This window comes from Balaenoptera physalus (genome assembly GCF_965194825.1).
Source record: "Balaenoptera physalus genome assembly, chromosome: 8".
Classification (NCBI taxonomy): Eukaryota; Metazoa; Chordata; class Mammalia; order Artiodactyla; family Balaenopteridae; genus Balaenoptera; species Balaenoptera physalus.
The window spans coordinates 79,725,036-79,745,039 of NC_138887.1; the positions used below are offsets into that span (position 1 = coordinate 79,725,036).

At 37.0% G+C, this 20,004-nt stretch overlaps 1 protein-coding gene across 14 annotated transcripts in view; it reads left to right on the forward strand.

Moving 5' to 3' along the window:
- Positions 1-20,004, forward strand: part of BBS9 (Bardet-Biedl syndrome 9) — a 471,319-nt gene that overhangs the window by 21,111 nt on the left and 430,204 nt on the right. For all 14 annotated transcript variants that reach the window (XR_014266409.1, XR_014266410.1, XR_014266411.1 and 11 more), the window contains exon 8: positions 5,321-5,434. Coding sequence is in view for 9 of the 14 variants with exons in the window: in XM_082471759.1 (XP_082327885.1) it covers positions 5,321-5,434 (114 nt within the window). In the remaining 5 variants the exon portion in view is untranslated. The remainder of the gene's footprint in view (positions 1-5,320; positions 5,435-20,004) is intronic.

A 20,004-nucleotide genomic window follows, 5' to 3' on the forward strand; every position in this document is an offset into this window, starting at 1 on the left:
CGAGTATTTCTCTTTACAGTTCCAATTTCTTGGCTTTTGGTTGTCTTCACTCAACCAGACCTCAAGGCATTTATTTGAGACTTAATTAGGTTTCATTCCCTGACATGGTTCTGTGGGTACAAGTATGAAAGTTAATTGCATTTTGGTTTCAGCATTTTGGCCCTTATTAAATATGAAAAGGTAACTTACAAATTTTGTTTCAGTTATTAGATAAATTTTAGTCCAAGTTGACAGTTATTTTTATGATGTGCAATATGGGGGAATCTTTTAACGGATACAATAAAGCTGAGTGTCTGTGGACCTATTGCTTATACAAAAGATACTCTCTTTCGGAATTTGCTGTAAATATTAGCTTCTAGGATTTGGATATCTCACATTCATTTTCTTGATTTGGGCTTTCTTTGTATTTTGCTTTCAATTTGAGTCATGATTCATATTTACTGTCACTGAGCTGGATTTTTTTTTTTAAATAAATTTATTTATTTTATTTTTGGCTGCTTTGTGTCTTCGTCGCTGTGCGCGGGCTTTCTCTAGTTGTGGTGAGCAGGGGCTGCTCTTTGTTGCGGTGCACGGATTCCCATTGTGGTAGCTTCTCTTGTTGCGGAGCACAGGCTCTATGCAGGGGCTTCAGTATTTGTGGTGCATGGGCTCAGTAGTTGTGGCTCGCGGGCTCTAGAGCGCAGCCTCAGTAGTTGTGGCACACGGGCTTAGTTGCTCTGCAGCATGTGAGATCCTCCCCGACCAGGGCTCTAACCCATGTCCCCTGCATTGGCAGGCGGATTCCCAACCACTGCACCACCAGGGAAGTCCCAGAGCTGGATATTCTTAGGCCATCTCTTTTTGGGGCAAAGATCTATTAGATTTTGAAGGCAGCCTTGATATATGGTGTGTGGTAGGCATACTTGTTGAATGAATGAATGAACTTATTTCTAGGTAATGCTGAGGCAATTGGTAGTGGCTATTTATTACTCTCTGTATGTTATTTTCTTCTTTCTTCTTTTCCTTATCTGTTACCACTATCATTTTCTTTTCCATTTCCATTCTATTTATATCAGAGGCCTGGTAAACTACCTCTTACTGTCATTGCTAAATACTCTTATTGGTTTCATGGTAAAAGATGTTGCTCCTTCTAGTGGTAGGGCAGATATTTAGTGTTCCAGAGTAAATGGAGAAGGTATGATATAGGCTACTTTATTGCCGAAGTCTAGTTGTTCCTCTGTTTTCCATCATAAGCCTGTTAACTTCAAGTGAAATTTTATTAACAGGTATGGAGGAGAAGAACTTGCCCACAGTAACTCTTGACTACTGCTTGGGGTACTGGTCCCTTCTAGAGGCTCTGGGAGCTCTAAGAGGGCAGGAGAGGGACACATCCTAAATCTAGAAATTAGGTTAGACTCTTGGCCTTCCCTGGTCCCGTTTGAATGATGGCTCAGAAAGCCAGAAGTCTCTAGAGTTTCACTGGGGTGTAGGGCATAGACTAGGGATGAAATGTGTGTTTATCAAAAAAGGCTAGTGAAAGAAACTGGCATGTTTGGTCACAACTTGTTTATGGGACATTGGTATCCTCCTTCAAATTAGTGTTGATAATGAAAGTTATTTGTCACGGGAATGGCGATTTTACTGCTCTTTTATTCTTTCTATTCATTTACAAGCTTTGTATTCTCTGGGGATGAGGAGTTGTCCAAACTACATTCCCTTACACTCCACCTCATTTTCCTTCTCTGTCTCTCATTTCTTCAGCTTCCTATGATATTCATAGCCTGACAATTTGTATATTTTTCCTGGCTTGGCTTAAATTGAGAAGCAGAGAAGTTAATGTTTTTGTTCTCTTGAATATGTTTCTTGAGGTACCAGACTGAACTTTTACCTAGCTTTTACTATAACAGGGGAAGCATAAACACTTTCTAGTTTAAGTGAAACCACTGGTGTCAGCAGGTGAAAAGTGTTAGCTGAACTTGACATCCTTAACCCTGATGGCCCCCTCCCCAAATGTTTTTTGTTTTCTTTTATGCGCTAATGTGCTCCTAAAAAATATTTGAGGCAAATTAGAGGAGACCTCCTGGATATAGCAAACAACTCTTAATAATCAGAGGCTAGTGTGCTGACTTTTTTTTGGGGGGGGGGTGATATGTCATTAAATGCAGGCTTAATACAGAGAAACAGCAGGGTCTTGCTGACCTGAACTTTGCCCATCTTATACTCTGGTAAAGGAAAAGCATCACATGGCATCTCAGATTCCTTCCTGATGGGCCGCAGTTTCTGAGTAAATGGTTACAGATGTGTGAGCTTAAGCCATACTGATTATGTTCTTTTAAATATTCTTTTCCAAAAATTTTGTACTTACTAAGCATTTGACATATTTATAGAATTTTAATATTTGCCGTGAGAGGGCAAAAGGATGTCTCTTTACTTTTGACAGGGTTATATAACCTAATTTGATTATTTAATACAATGAACCTTTTAGCTTACTCTGTAATGGCTTTTATTTCATTTAACATCATTAGATTTCTCAGCAGTTATGTAAAATTACACCAAAACCTGTTTTCAAGGTGACCTTTGATTGTCCAGAGAATTATTTTGTTTAAATTAGGTCTTGTTTAAATAAGACCATCAGCATAAATGTTCTGATATCCATTTACTATCTAATTGATGAAACTTTACATTAACTTTAGCTGTATATAGACTATTATTATAGATATACATTTACTGTATTCAGTCTATATATTCAAGGACAAAACCTATGTAAGTAATTTTAATCTTATGTCATCAATGCTTCTCTAGAAAACAAGTGATCAGAATTTTTAGATTTTCAGGTACTACCTTTATTCCAAGTTAGTATTGAAGGAAGATAAATTGTCTTTTGTTCTCCATAGGTGCACTAATACATTTTAAAGTGCTGTCACCTGAAATTTAAAAACTTACCAATGCATTTGCAGCTTTTTCAAGACATAAATCCTAATGTCATTTCATGCAAGTTTGTTTAAATATTGACTACTGACCCTTGTGTTCACTGACCTTTTGGCTAGCAGGCATGCGTAAGTGCATTCCTTACTCGGAGGGGTCCATCTGGTTTTAGGTGCAGAATGAAATTTGGAATTTCTGTAGGGACAAACCACAAGTTTCTTGGATTTTTTTTTTTTCCTGGTTTCTTAGAGGCTAGAACTGTCCTTAGGTCAATGCTGTGAGTTATGTTTTTAGAGTTTTTGTTTTTTTTTTTGCCCGTGTGGCTGGTATGGTTGTGATTACCACCAGTTTCTCTGGACCTTACTGAGTTTACTACCATTTAGGTTCCAGAAAGCTTTCATCTCCTATCAGGGTTAGCTGGCAAATTTGAGTCTTTCTCTTTGTTTTTTCACTCTATCGGTATGTGAGTTGTTAGCATTTTCAGGGGCATAGATCTGAGTAGAAGTGGTTCTCCTCCAAGAAATCCTTGCCTGTTAGTTTTTCTCTTTCAACCCTCCACCTTCCAAATGAGGAAGAGAAAGCCAGGGAGAGAAAGGTGGAGGTGAAAATAACATATATATATTATATTGAAGTATAGTTGATTTACAATGTTGTGTTAATTTCTGCTGTACAGCAAAGTGATTCAGTTATCCATAAATACATATATATATATATATATATATATATATACACACACACACACATTCTTTTTTATATTCTTTTCCATTATGGTTTATCACAGGATATTGAATATAGTTCCCTGTGCTATACAGTAGGACCTTGTTGTTTATCCATTCTATATATAATAGTTTGCATCTGCTAACCCCAAACTCCCAATTCATCCCTCCCCAGGAAATAACATATTTTTGATGCTGCTTTCTTTTTTCAATTTTGGAAATTGTCATTGGCTTACCAGGTTCCCTGAAAGTTGTTAAATGATGGACAACCAGGTACCAGGATATATAGTGCTGGCTCTGAAGACCTAGTTTGAGTACTGTGTCCCTTATCAGCTATGTGATTTTGGGGGAAATTTATTGAATTCTTTTTTAAACTTAAGGTGCCTCAGTTGTAAAGTGGAAGTAGAAATACTTCTGTTCTTACAACCTCAGTGTACACTGGTGAATCCTTCTGGACAAAAAACAAACAAGTAAATGCACATGTATAAATATGTATATACATACATACATACAAACATATATTTAGATTTTTAAAAAATAAATTTACTTATTTATTATTATTACTTTTTTATTTTTGGCTGTGTTGGGTCTTTGTTACTGCACACAGGCTTTCTTAAGTAGTTGTGGCACATGGGCTCAGTAGTTGTGGCTTGTGGGCTCTAGAGCACAGGCTCAGTAGTTGTGGCACACGGGTTTCATTGCTCCACGGCATGTGGGATCTTCCCAGGCCAGGGCTCGAACCTGTGTCCCTTGCATTGGCAGGCAGATTCTTAACCACTGTGCCACCAGGGAAGCCCCTATATTTAGATTGTTTTAATCATCTAATATTATCCAGTTTGGGACTATTTCATTTGCTTTGTGATATTTTAAGTTTTTCTTTTAACTTTTGCATTTTTGAACGAATGACAAAGATGCTTCTTAATGGAAAATGTTACATTTGGAATCATTTTTCTTTCTAACACCTCTTTTAATCATAATGTTCTTGCCTGATCACTAGGATATAGCTCTAACTGTATATACTCTAGAAAGCCTAACAACTAGACAGTAAAATGTGGATAAAGAATCTTTTCTCGTTTGGAATGAACTACAAAGTGATTGTAGCACATATGATCTATTAAATGCAGGGAAAGTATTTTTCTTTGTTTTGAAGGAGATTCTTCTTGGCAGACTTCAAAGAAAACATATTGCTATTTACTTGCTGAGAGAAGCTTTAGATCTCTCTATTAAATTAGAACATAATATATTAGGGGCTTGAATATTTTGAGAGTTGGGACAGAAAATTGAATTGCTTGAAAGTGTGGGGAATTTTTTTCTTAGACACTTTGATTCATGTCTTTGGTCTATCATTGTTACAAATGCAGGGAACTTAACCTCATTTATTTCAGAACTGAAATTGGAGGATGTTGTTGTTACTTAAATAATTACACTTTACTCAGACATAATGGACATAGATAACAAAATGTCACCCAGGGTAGTATTTCATCTATTGGTATAATCTAGCTGAGACTTAAATTGTTTTAACTGTGCTGGCATTCTGTGTCATCAGTATGCTAATTGTTCATAATACATATGCTTTAGTGCTTTGCCATTTTAAATTTCACTGAAATTGAATTACTTGGAATTGGTAAGAGGATGAGAAGATATTAATATATTTTAATGTAAACAAATACAAAGCTGTCTTTTTATTTTTTTCTTTTTAGGAAGCTTGGGTAATGTGGAACATGGGACCCAATATCAGATCAAATTGATGTATGAACATAATCTTCAGAGAACAGCCTGCAATATGACTTATGGATCATTTGGTGGTGTAAAAGGTAATTTGCTTTTAATCATGAGTGTGCTATTGTAAGGGCCAGAATATTTGGCCATATAAAAATGGAGAATTATGTGGTATGAATCTTAGAGAGAGTTAAACATATTTTATTGAAACCTTTATATTCAAATACTTGGGCAAAGTAATAAAAAAAGAAAACTTTAAACATTGAATGTGTTTGATTTTCATATAACCAGCACTTTTATGTGGTCTACAGAGACATTTCTAAAACTGTCTTTTCTTTACATTTTGTCTTTTATAAATGAGCTGACTGAAATTGAGCTTTTCTGTGGTGGAACTGTGTCCCTGCCTCTCTCAGTGGAAGAAGGGGTTGATCTTTTCGTTGATGGGGGTCCCTGCTCTACTTAGGCAGGGTATAGGCAGGGTGAAGCTGTAGACCCCTGTCTCCACCCAATCCACCTCCAGGGCCACTGTACAGGGTTGTGCAGATTGTTTCTAAACCAGGGCACCTGGACCAGGGGCATGTGGAGACTGAAATGCAGACCTGATCCTGCTCATGAAGCCATGTGCTCTGGCCTGGAATAAACATCCCCAGAGGAAGGGTGCGTTTCCTAAATTTCACAAAGGCATTACCTTTGCGAAGTGCTGGCTCAGTGAGGCTGGGTTCCTCCCACCCTGGTGGTATCTCTTTCTAATTAGCGCAAGGGCTGCCACCGTAGTTCCAGAGCTTCTGAGTTACCAGGGCTTGGTGCTTGCTTGTGTATACTGTTGCTGTTGGTGTGGGAGAATAATTTACAATCCAACTCCTCTCACTTCACTGTGACAGGATGATAGAGGAGCTGCTGGTGCTGAAATGAGGATAGAAAGCCAGGTGTCGACACCTGTGTGATTGTGTGTGTGTGTGGGGGCACGTGATGAACATGTAACTAGGGATTTTATAATATAGCTCTCTTTGGGCTCAAGTTTTTATGAGTTTATTGTTTAACTGTTGTGTTAATAAAAAGTAGACTACCTGTGTTAGATTTTGCTTTAGTGACACAAAAAATGTCTTTATTTTGGAAGCATCCTTCATTCATGTGAACTCACTTTTTTCATATATAGAGGTAAAGGCAAGAATATTTTGGGTGGTAATGTACAAATAAACATTTTGTGTAATTAAAGTGATATGAGACAAAACACTTGGCTGGATTAAAGTATTGCTTACCTTGAGTAACAGGAATGTTTGGATTATTTGAAGAATATGGGAGATGTCTAGAGTGAAATGAAGAGAGGAAAGAAAAAGCTAAAATTTGATGAGAGGCTAACTTCTGTGAGGTGTCCCCTCCCAACTTCAGCTGTTACAACTGATTTCCACTGTTCTTTAAAAAAATGTCTGATATGATCGGGGGACCTAGGTCTCCCCTGTTTAATTAACTATTTTCAATGTTCTTTCCCCTACTAAATCCCCAAAAGAAAAATGGCGAAATTCTATACATCTGGAGTAAAAAAAATTATTATATGAGGAAAAAGTGCTTTGGTTAAATGAAAGTAAGTTTTTATTTTTTGGTAGTATCAAGACATTTATTTATTTATTTTAAAATTTATTTATTTTTTATTTTATTTATTTTTGGCTGTGTTGGGTCTTTGTTGCTGTGCGCAGGCTTTCTCTTGTTGCGGCGAGCGGGGGCCACTCTTTGCCGCGGTACGCAGGCTTTTCATTGCAGTGGCCTCTCCTGCTGTGGAGCACGGGCTCTAGGCGTGCGGGCTTCAGCAGTTGTGGCTCGCGGGCTCAGTAGTTGTGGCTCGCGGGCTCTAGAGCGCAGGCTCAGTAGCTGTGGCGCACGGGCTTAGTTGCTCCGAGGCATTTGGGATCTTCCCGGACCAGGGCTCGAACCTCTGTCCCCTGCATTAGCAGGCAGATTCCCAGCCACTGTGCCACCAGGGAAGCCCTATTTTTAACAAGACAATTCTTTAGATCACATGTCAAATGTTATCTTACATTGATTGCACTGTACTTTTAGTTTTATTACCAGATCAAGTTAACCCAATTAAAATAAAGTTTTAAATAAATTAAATAAAAAAGAAATTCCTTGCTTTTGTGTGACATTTTTGCTATATTCAGTAATGGACTTTCAAAGTAATTAGAGTTGCTACTAGTTTTGGAAAGAATAGGTAAATTTGTACTTATATATCTTCTCTTAGTTCTTAAATTATGCCTTACATTTAAAAAGTACCTTCTGAAAAAACAAGAAGTGATTATAAGGTATCTTACTTTCCTATGGTTAAGCAGGATATTTCCCAATTTGAAACAGAGAGATATCCGAGTAGCAGAAGCAATTATTCGTTTCATGGGTTTGAAACACTTGCATAATATCATTGAGGTATCTAAAAGAAAACATGAAAAAGTAGTGGGGTGGTAAGGTAGTAAAAATTAGCCTTTTTGGGGGATTGGCATGGGGAATGGGGAGTTACTGCTAGTGGTTACAAGGTTTCTTTTTGGGATGATGAAAATGAACTCAAATTAGATTATGGTGATGGTTGCACAGTTCTATAAATACACTGAAAACTACTGAGTTGTATACTTTTAAGGGGTGGTAAGTAAATTATATCTTAATTGTAAAACTGTTAAAAAATTATCCATGGGATAAAACTTGCTGCTAGAGAGGTGATAGTACAGTCTGTACATCCTACATGGCTTGTGGCCATGTAAAATTTTACAGTACTATTACAAAGCAGGTTGGCTGTTAAGAACTGTGAAAATGTTCTTGAATGCTGATATGTGGTTTACGGGAATGTATATTAGGAAGTGATTCAAAATGTGAAAAAGTCATATCAAATTGACGTATATTTAATTATTTCCTTCCTCTTTGTCCTCCCTTCCTTCCTTTTGTATATACATATATTTATTTGTAATATAGAAAAATTAGAAGTGATCTAAATGAGTAACAGAGGAGAATGATTAAGTAAGTTTTGATGCATAGATTCAGTGGGTTATTATGAAGCTGTTGAGATTAAGTTTGGTTTGCTGAAATGAACGTCTTTGAATATAAATCTTTGCCCATGTTTCTTATTATTTTCCTAGGATAGTATGTAGAAGTGGAGTTATTGAGTCAGAAGTTTACAAAATACTTTTTTTCTCAAAAAAGCACCCCTGCAAACTATATAAATATATTGTAAAAAGTGCAGAACTTAGAAAGAAGAAAGTAGAAATCACCCCAAGAAATGCACATTTCAAAAGAAAGCCTATTTTCTAAGCCTGATGCTGCTAGTGTGTGTCTGATGTGCACCTTTACAGGAGAGAGCGGGTCAGTCTTTTAATCTGAAAACTTCCCTAGGCTTGATCACTTGATCTGAGGTTTTTTTAAAAAATTTTTTATCTGAGTTTAAAAAAGGAAATTGAAAAATTTTTGTCTTCTACCTTCCTCTGTATTTAAGATGTCTTCTTGTGGAATTATTAAGTTGGGTGATCGTGTCAGTAGTCTTCAAGAAAGGAATTAAGCAAAAAGAAAACCTAGCAGCATTTTAAACAAATGTGTTTAGAGTACTGATAGGCAGAGGGAGTTTATTTAGTATGTGCATCAGAATGAACTACCACTAGATGGCAGTCCTCTACAACCTTGGGCTTTAGTTGGGTCTCTCTTTGAATACAGAGGTATGGTAAAAAATCACTAACGGAGGAATTTTTATCCCAAATAATACTTTGCCTTTTGCTAAAAATAAATGTAACTTCAGAAGAGCAATGGAGTGGTTCTTTAAAAAATTAATTATTATAGGTAATACCTCAGAATATAATGTAAAAATGCTTTCTAGATGTTCTTTTCAAATTTTAATTTGCATCCAAATCATAAAGGGATCATGATAAAATTGTAGGTTCTGGCTCTGTAAGTCTGGAATTGGACCTGAGAGTTTGAATTTCTGACAGTCTCCCAACCGATGCCAAGTTGCAGAGATCTAGAGGTTTGCTGCCACCCTGCATCTACTGAGTGCTTATTCTGTACCAGGCACTGTCCTAAGGGCTTTATAGGTTGAGTAACTTAAGATATACTTAGTACATGGTAGAGGAGGGATTGCAACCCAGGCTCTCTGCTTCTAGAATCTTATGGCGTTAACCATACTAAACTGGGCTATCTAGGCTATGAGTAAATTTGCTTTCTCCCTGATTCAGGAAAAAAACTTTCCAATCAGAAAGATGTGTACTTGGTTTGGCTAAAGATGGTGCATAACTTTGGTTCTGCATAGATTATGGAAAACATGTTGGGTAATTTCTAGGTCAGATATTTGCTTTCTCAATTTCATTTCTTTGGTTGGTACTTTGGTTTATAAGAAAAGTACCCCGTAAAATAATCAGAGAGTTTATATGTGTGTGGAGGTAATATATTATTTGAAATCAGCAAAAGAGTAATTACTGTTTTTTTCTAACCTTTTTTTTGTTTGCTTGCTTGTTAAGAAAACCTTTCAAAAATACCCTTTATACATTTGCAAAAACTCAAAGGTGCGTTCATTTGATGTCATAAGTTTTGGTTTTACCTCAAGCTATGTTGCAATGTCTATTAATGAGAAAGAAGTGCTAAAGAAATAGGAAATCTAGTTTTATGAACTACTTGAAGACTATTTGCCTAGTAGCTTCCATTATTCAAACTACTACCTGCCATTCCAGAATTTAAATAAAAATTCTTTCCATATTATACTTTTTAGAGGGAAATGATTGAAATGTGCGATATTAGTGGCTATATTGGGCTTTTTTTTTTTTTTTTTAAACTGTTCTTAAATTTATTTATTTATTTATTTATTTATTTTTGGCTGTGTTGGGTCTTCGTTTCTGTGTGAGGGCTTTCCCTGGTTGCGGCCAGCGGGGGCCACTCTTCATCGCGGTCGCGGGCCTCTCACTGTCGCGGCCTCTCTCGTTGCGGAGCACAGGCTCCAGACGCGCAGGCTCAGTAGTTGTGGCTCACGGGCCCAGTTGCTCCGCGGCATGTGGGATCTTCCCAGACCAGGGCCCGAACCCGTGTCCTCTGCATTGGCAGGCAGACTCTCAACCACTGTGCCACCAGGGAAGCCCTGGGCTTTTTTTTACAGAGGGGTGTGGAAGATGTGTTTGAAGTTTAAAATGTTTGTAGTTTCTTTGATTTTAATCTAAGCCGCTTTTTAAAAAAAAAAAAATTTATTTATTTATTTATTTATTTTTGGCTGTGTTGGGTCTTCGCTTCTGTGTGAGGGCTTTCTCTAGTTGCGGCAAGCGGGAGCCACTCCTCATTGCGGTGCGTGGACCTCTCACTATCGCGGCCTTTCTTGTTGCGGAGCACAGGCTCCAGACGCTCAGGCTCAGTAGTTGTGGCTCATGGGCCTAGCTGCTCCGCGTCTAAGCTGCTTTTTTGAAGGAACATGTGACTCTGGGTTTTTGTAAATATGGTAGTTTATCTATGCTTTTTATACTATTGACTAATGCTTGCAAAATTTAGTGAGTGACATAAGTATGGACAATCAAATTATAGTTTGGAAATATACTAAATCAATTTTGAAAAGGTGGATTTGAATTGATTTAAAAATATGTAACTAAAATTGGTGTTATTTATTTTGTTTGGTAATTTGAATTCTACTTGTTTTTGAAAAAAGGAACAAGTGACATACCTGCCAGATTTTCCTCTGCTTTTGTTTCATTGTGTCACTACAACTTTCAATGGTTTTTGACATGATACTTTACCTAATTAAGATAAGCTTGCCATTTCAGAATAGTATTTGGAAAAGGACATCATTAATGTTTACTGACAAAAACCCAGTGGTGGAATGAAGAAGGAACATTATTGTTTTAAGGTCAACAACTGTGTATACCTAGTTTGGTAAAATATGATACTTTATGTAGTCTATGTAATGTATCTTGCTACTATCAAGATAAATTTGAGCTAGAATTTCCTTTACTCATAATGTGACTTATAGACCCTATAGTTAGTTGCATCCTCAGTTACCCAAAATTTATCCTGTAGGGCTGAGACAGGTTGATGAACCTTATAATGTATAGGAATCTTTCAAATGTGTGACAAGGACAGTGGGAAGAAATAGTGGATTTGTTGGAGATGTATGGGAACTTTCAGGGACTAGAGCAAGTGTGGTAATTGCATCATCTCTCTCTGTGTGTCTGTTTGTCCATCCATCCATTCATCCATCCATCCATCCCTCCATCCATCCATCCATCCATCCAATGCCCATTTACTGAGAGTCTTCTGAATGCCCAGGCACTGTACTAGTTTCTTAGAGTAGAAAGATTATAAAGTCTTTGAGGAGTCTTCGAGGACATAAGATGAAATCTTGATCTGATGAACAAAATGCCTTCCATGATATTTTGTTGAAAAATTTAACTTGAATACATTTTTATTTGAAAAATTACACTGGATTATGATGGGCCAGTTTTGTTCCTTAAAATTTTTTCCCATTACATAATTTGTGCTTTTTAGTCATGTTGAATTATTGCCATCTCTTCATAATGAATTGTGGTTTATTAAAAATAGGCTCTATAATACTTCAATAGTGATTATCACCACCATCTGGTTCTTTATTCAATTTTTAACCTTCTCCAACATTTTGCTTCTTTGCTCTTATTTTTTATATTTATCTTCCATTTATTTATTCATTCATTCTGTCTATCTATCTATAATTTTACTGTGGTAAGAAAAATTAACATGAAATCTACTTTTTAAATAGATTTTTAAAAATTGAGGTATTAATTGACATACAACGTTATATTAGCTTCACGTGTACAATAGAGTGATCTGATATTTGTATCTCTTAACAGATTTAAAATGATATAACACAGTATTGTTATCTATAGTGTGCTCTAATTTTTAAAATTAATTTTCTTGATCATAAATTTTTGTTTTTCATGAGAGTATTTATATTTTGACCTTACCTGGTAATAAACAACTCAAGACTTAAAAAAATGTTGCCATCAAAACCCAAAACTTCCCAATTTCTGTATAGGCCACAATTCTGCTTTTCCACTGGATGTGCTTCTTTTCTCTTTCGAATCTTGCCTTTGGTACAACTGAGAATTCTTTTGATTGCAGTTGACAGTTGGCTTAAGCAAGAGTAAGAAATTTACTGGCTCTCATCATCTGGGCCTTCAACGTGATCAGATCTGTTTTCTCTCTTTTCATCTCTTGCTTCCGTTTCCTTGGACAGGCTATTTCCCCCTGGTTACAAGATGGCTATAGCAGCTCTAAATTTTACTTCTCAGATTCTAGTCCATGTGAAAAAGTGCCTGCTTTCCTCCCAGAAGGCTCAGCAAAGCTCTCTTTCCAATTCAGTGGCTCTGGTTGGGCATCTCTGAACTGTTACTCTCACCAAAGAAATGTGATTACACTTGGGCTAGAGTTACTTTTGCTGAAAGTATAGTGAATTCTCCTTTTACAAATAAGATTGAGAGTGGGGAGGGGTGGATCTTCGGGGGAATATCAGTGAATAATTAACTGTGGTGAGTTTGAGGATTTCAGAGCTGTTCAAGGAAAAAGACTGTGAGATGGCAGTAGCACACAATGAGTTTTTTTTGGGTGGTGCTTTGACAGGATTTCTTATGAGGGGAAGTCCCTTGCAGCAGGAGATCTTCCAGAGACAGTGACACAGGACCACCACCCAGAAGGGGAAGAGGGCAAGGAAACTCCCAGGGGAGGCGGAAGTTCGAGTGGGGCTTATGTGTCTAGGTGAAGTTGCTCAGATGCAGGATAGTGAGTCTCTGTCAGGGAGCTGTGAAGGGCAGCCATGACTTGGAGCCTTTTATAGCCCCAGGATTTGTCTTATATGTGGCTAGCAGATGTTAGTTGCAGTTTCGCAGGGTATGCAAAGAACGTACACTCTAAATGGGTAAAGATATGCTAATTTGGGCTATATTTAAAGCAGTTGGAGGTGTGAACATTTGAGTTTGGTATCTATCTGCGGGTTTTGAGTTCACTGTCAGCCTGCTGTGAGGAAGTAAACAATGTAGGGTAACGTGCCTTTCCTTTAAAATGGCAAAAAGTTTCACACATTGATTTTAAACCTATGCACATTTTATATTCTGGGAAAGCCATCTTGAGGTGCACATAGGGTGTGTCCAGTCACACCTCAGGATCTTTGGTAACATTGTCTGCTGGTGGATGGGGAGTATCCTGTATCAGTACTCTGGGACTGATGGGCAGTACCCTGTATCAGTACTCTGGGACTGATGGGGAGCATGTGTGACAGCACTTCTGACAGTCATCGATGCCCTCTGCTGATTCTCAGTTCTGTTTTTTCTTCATCTGTCTTTCATTTGTTATCTTCCCCTTTCTCTCTCTCCCTGCCTTTTTTTGTAGTGCGTTTGTGGAATTGCCAGGGCAATCTCTCTTTATCTTGCTCAAGACAGGGCAACTCTGTCTGGGTCAGTTTGCTTTTTTATGGTGCTGGTGAATTTTCCTTGCCTTTACTCCTACCCAACCAGAGATGAGTTTGTTTTCTTTTCTGACACACTGTTTTGAGGGCTAGATGTTGCTCAGGGAGTATTTGTGGCTGTGGCAGCCATACTGGACCATCCGGCCTCAGCCCTGTCTTTTGTGGTTTTGTTCATCGTCTTGGATCACTGTTTACTCCACCTGGATGGTCTTTAACTTGTTATTTTGGAAGGTGGGAGGGTATTCTTGGGCTTTGAATTTTCTCTGTGCTGACTTCCTCCCCACTCCCCCTCTTCCTCCCACCCCGCCCTTTCCTTCTGGCCCCTTGTGGGTATGTGTGAGGCTTCTCTAGCCCATCTTCCCCTCCCCATCCTCATCATCATTGTTGGAGATATTTAGTGTGGCTGCTATTCTTATGGTCTATGGCCTTTACTGTTGTTTTTCTTTTGGCAGAAAAACACCAACATGGTAAAATTTGTTTTACTTATCTGATAGAAAGGGAATGTGGTAAAGGTAGAGGTTTTGTTATTCTGGGCATTTCCATTTCTCCAAGCTGTCTATATCCCTTCTGGATCTGTCTTTCCCTAAATTTGGGAGTTTTAGTAAGGTTTCAGAATTTTTTTTATTCACTACCTCACCACCCCTCCTCCTTATGTGGAGTTTGGATTTAGCACCTTCAAAAAATGCACTAAGTCTAGCCCTGAAGATTCTTGGAAACATCTACGTTTCATGATGGTCACCATTTTTCAAAGGTTATGGCATGAAGTTGTGTTCTTTCTTTTGTTCCACTGCTGCTGATGTATGTTTACTATTCTTTTTATCATTTAATTATTTATTTGTTTGTTTAGTCCACAATGTTACATTTTTGAAAGGGTTTTTTGAAAGTAGTCTGTGGACTGCCAGATTTGATGAATGGATGTTTATTATAAAAATTCTTCTGGATTCAACAGTTCAGTTGTTTGGATGATTCTGGTAGACTCCTGGATAGATGATCTTTTATTTTATTTCTATTATTTGAGCTATTTATTTAGTACAGATTAATTTCTTTGTACTTGGTGCGAACGTCTTTTTGCCAGATTGTTCTTGACTTTTAAACTGTGGGTTCTTGGCTTTTAAATTGTGTGTGTGTGTGTGTTTTAATGTGGTCAAATCGTTCCTTTCCTGTTCAATTTATTCTATTTGTTCTAAGCTTAGAAAGAGCTCTCCCTTGCAGAGTTTTGATGTTTCTGTCTTTTGTAGTTTGATTTTCCAACAGGCATTTTTATATTTATTTATAGAGAAGACTATATGGAGAGAGTTAATATTTATTATCTTCTCTATGTTGTGCTATTGCATTTAACCCTGTAAGATAGGTGCCTTAATTACCATTTCCCAGATTGGGAAACAGAAGCTCACAGACCATAAGTGTCTTGCTGCAAATCATACCTGGACAGAGGGAGGCCTTGAATCCAGAGCTATCTGATTTGTAGACTTAAAAAATTATTCACAACCTAAAAGTTGAGGGTTATGTTTTATTTGGTGGGAGTTTTAAGGACTTCAAGCCCGGCAGACAACATCTCAAGTAACCCTGAGAAAACTGCTCTGAGGAGGCAAGTGGGGGAGCCAGGTTATACGGACATTCTGAAACAAAGGGCAAGTAATTGGGAACATCAAAAGATCATTGTTAATTAAAGAAAACCAGATATCCCAAGTTAAGGAATTTAACGCTTTTCTGTGTCTGGGAAGATGCAAGAGTCTGGACTCACTGAAATCATTCCTTTGATATGCACCTCAGCTATCTGGGGCCAGTATCCTGTATTTTTACATCCTGAGTTTCCTCATGGCTCACTGTGGGGAGTGGCTGCAATCTGATGGCTGCTAGATGGCCGGTATTCTTTCCTTTCTGAGTTTCCTCAGGGCTCACTGGCTCACGTTGGAGGGCTGCAATTGCTGATGACTGTGACATCCTTTGTTTATTGATATGGCAGGAACTATTCCATTTCTCAGATTCTAAAGCCTATGTTATTTCTAATACATTACCTCTTATTTAATTGCCTTTCTAGTTAGAGGATTTATGTGAACCGTGAGAGAGGCAGGAGAAGGAGCCTTTTCTGTAAGCTTAATGAGGGCAGACACCATATTTTTTGTTCACCATCGTGTGTCTAATGTCTTGCACAGTTCTTGGCACTTAGTGGGCTAAATAAGTATTTGTTGAGTGAATGAACCAAAATACCCATGTAACTGAGCAGGGCCGACGTCATACACATCAGGCTTTCAAGGTTATTTTTCAGAAAAAAATGTTAGCCCGGTGCCCTCATTCTAGCCAACTTCTGGGTTTTGTTTTCTTCTTTAACAGGCACGTGTTGAACATCTACTACAGTGCATGGGTCATGGTAATTACTGTTAACCACCATAGTGGTAAAAGTGGAAGTGATTACTTGGGCTTCCTGGATTCACCTTTGCTCAAATTATTTCTCAATATGCCAGTGAGGCAGCACTTATACAAGACAAACTTACCAATATAAATAATCAGTTTTTTCATCTACTTGGGGTTGTGTTTCTATACATTATTGATTCTTTTGTTATTAATATGTTTTTCAGCATAAAATGATATTCAAAATTATTTGAGTGTTTGTGATAATGTTCACAAATCAAAAAGTTTTTATTTTTCAAAAATTATTTAAATTCTTTAATATTTAGTATAAAAGACATTTCTTCTCTTTAACCCTTTTATCTCTCTTGTTTTTGTGCCTTGTGAAAGCTCATTTTCCTTTAATTCTTTCAGTTCTTTTATTTTACTTTGATTTTTTCAGTCAAATGGAACTTCAAAAAAATAGAATTTTTATCAAGGAAAGGTTAATGTTAGAGTGTAGACATAATATGGGCATGGTATAGATTATAAAGGTCTGACAGCACAGTAGTCCCACGTTTGTGACTGAGGTGGAAAGAAAATACTATATATAAAAGGTTCAGTATGTTTGGGAATATAATTGTCAGTAAAGGAGGCGAACAGATTTTACCAATAATATATATGAGCATGGTGGAATATTTTTTAAATCATAAAATGACTTCTATAAGCTTGTATGGGATTATATTGTCACATAAATAAAAATTCATGAATTCTTTGGAATAAAAAGCCCGCCAAAGAAAATAGTGAATTGAAGAATAAGTAAGTCACCTTTGCCTCATCTTGAGGCAACCCTAGATAATCAGATCCTCAGCCTTCAAATAACTTCTAATTGTCTAAACTGGAGCCTTTTTCTTGTCTGCCAAGGAAATGTATTAGTGGCCACATGTGGTTGCTGAGAGGCTATACTTCTCAAAGCCGTCTGGATTCTTTGATTGCCATCCAGAGAGTGAGCTGATATGCTCAAGTGGGGTGAATGAACAGCCAGAACACAGCCTTGCTTTTCTGTGTAGGGATGTTAGTGCTAATAAAAGATTAATGCTATTTTCCTTATAGGGAATCAAAAAATAATGTTTGGATAACCCTTGTCTCACTAGTGAACCATACGGCCTCTATTTTCCAATAGATATGGTTGAAATGTTGGAAAATAATGTTATGGAAGAATCCCTATGCTGTGCTTGCTCCCATTCCTTGCTTAAGCATTAAAGTATAGAGGTTTTATAATATTGGAGAACTTCCCTCATTTGTTTTTAAGATCCTTTATGGATCCACCGTGAAAAGTCAGAAGATCAGGAGGATGATAGTATTGATTTTCATCCTGTGCTGGTTTTTCTCATATATATGGTGTTCACTTATAAAATCTCTGGTCCAAGACCCATAAAACAATGTTACTTTCAAATGCATCTTCCTGTATATTATGTTTTATAAAACCTTTTGTTCCTGTGGGAATGTTATAAAGAGAGTTCCCTGTGTTCTGCAAATTCATTTTTCACACGATCATTTAAAGTTGTTACTTTTCCTGAAAGGTGAATTCTGATTCCCTCTATACATATGCTGTAGAAATTTAGTGGTTAAATGCCTCCTTGCCTACTCTGGCTAAGAGGCGGGGAAAGGTTAAAAAGAATATTTGAAGTTTCTTGGTGTTGTTTGAAAAAAATACTTTCTTTCATGGTGGCCAAATGCCAAGGCTGGAAAAGTGTTATGGGAATGTCTGTGGTCAGAACTGCCTTTGACAAGAAGATGGTTAAATATGGTAGTCTTGATAGGATTTGACAGCCATTTTTGATCTCTATATATGTTTAATCATGGTCCCCTTCTTAAGAGTGGAATAACTAAGCTATTAAATATTTTACTCAACTGAGAAGGAAAATGATTACCATAAAACTACTTTATTCAGATGACACTGTGATATAAAGGGTTCCAACATTTAAAAAAATTCATCTACAAAACACATTGTCATGGGAAATGAACAATCTCCCTCCCCCCACCCCCAGTCTCTCTTGAATTAAGTTGATTCATTAACCCTTTTCCATTCTACATGGAAACTCTTACTTGCAGATTTAAATTCTAAAGCACAAGGTAGAGATACATGTTAATGCTTAATATGAAAAACAAATGTTGTGTTGACTACTACCATGTTAAAGGTATTTTCAAAGTGCATTAGTAGTCCTCTGTGTAGAGGTTTTACATATAAAAGAAATTTTAAGTAGATTATCTTTTTGATGGATATTTGGGTGGTTTCCAGTTTTTGACTAAAATGAATAAAGGCTATAAACGTCCTTATATAATTCTTTATGTGGACAGTACAAAAATAAAAGTGTTAAACAAATGTAGATGATTTTAAAAATTATACTGCTACAATTTTTTCCCAATCTTTTTACTATTAAAATTTTTAAAGATGTTCAAGATTATCAAGAGTAGAGTTCTATTAGTAGTAATAAAGTACTACTCTTGCTTTATGTGCAAGAGTAGTATTGTGTGTGTTTACTTCTTAGACGTTAAAGATATAAAATGTGTACCTTCAGTATTTCATATAGTACATAATTTAAGTCACTTCTGGCTAATTTAGAATATCAGAAATTATTAAGCTTGGCATATCAGAATAAGCCCCGCCCCATCTTATTAATATTTGAACTGTAATTCTGCCTAAGTTAAAAATAAACAGTGTTTTGTTTTTTTTTAAAATAAATTTATTTATTTATTTATTTATTTTTGGCTGTGTTGGGTCTTCGTTTCTGTGCGAGGGCTTTCTCTAGTTGCGGTGAGCGGGGGCCACTCTTCATCGCGGTGCGCGGGCCTCTCACTATTGCAGCCTCTTGTTGCGGAGCACAGGCTCCAGATGCGCAGGCTCAGTAGTTGTGGCTCACGGGCCCAGTTGCTCCGCGGCATGTGGGATCTTCCCAGACCAGGGCTCGAAACCGTGTCCCCTCCATTGGCAGGCAGATTCTCAACCACTGCGCCACCAGGGAAGCCCCTAAACAGTGTTTTTAAAACAAATTTCCTTACATTGAAATTTGTGAATAAGAACCTTTTAAAGCAGCATTTGCAGATCTTTGCTAAAATAGGACAGTACTATTTAATATGGAAACAATAACCAAAAAGTATTCCTAAATCTAATTTGGAAAGTTATATTCATGATTTTAGGGGACTGTGAACATAAAAATGTGTGAGTGGAAAATTAAGATTTCCTATAGCTTTTTGCAGCTGGTTGATTAAGTCCTATGCAGTTCATTGCCCTAAACATGAAATTCGTACAAGGTTTTGGAAGGTAGGAGTTGTATATTAAAAGTGCTTGCTTCCAAGGTAGTACAAACTGGTTTTTAACAGTCTATCATCTTTCATTTACCAAAGGAAATACGTAAAAAGAAAAGGAAAATGTTCAGCAGGAACAAAACGTTGAGATGATGAAAAGCTACAAGGAAAGAAAAAAGACTTTAGAAAGGCTACTAAAAAGAAACTAGCTTTTTTCCTCAACAATCTGTCTGAATTCATTTTGCTTTCATTATATATCTAGCCTGGAGGCAAAGAATGTTGAGTATTACAACAAAGAGGGTGTTATAAGGAGGACTCTTTTTTCAGTAATAAAGTATAACATATGTGTAAACCATGCAACTTTGTAACAGGAAACTTTATAATATAGGAGGACTGTGCTTAGCTTTTCCACAATTTTGGAAGAATAAGTTTTATTAGGCGTTAGACAAAGAAATTATCAACTGACTTTTATGCTGTAAGGCTGAAAGATTTGTTATGACCATTTCTAGACTTAGCAGGGGTTTTAATGTAGGTCCTGATATATTAGGAACAGTGCCTAGCACTATTAATATGTCTACTGTTGATAGTTCTCTTAAG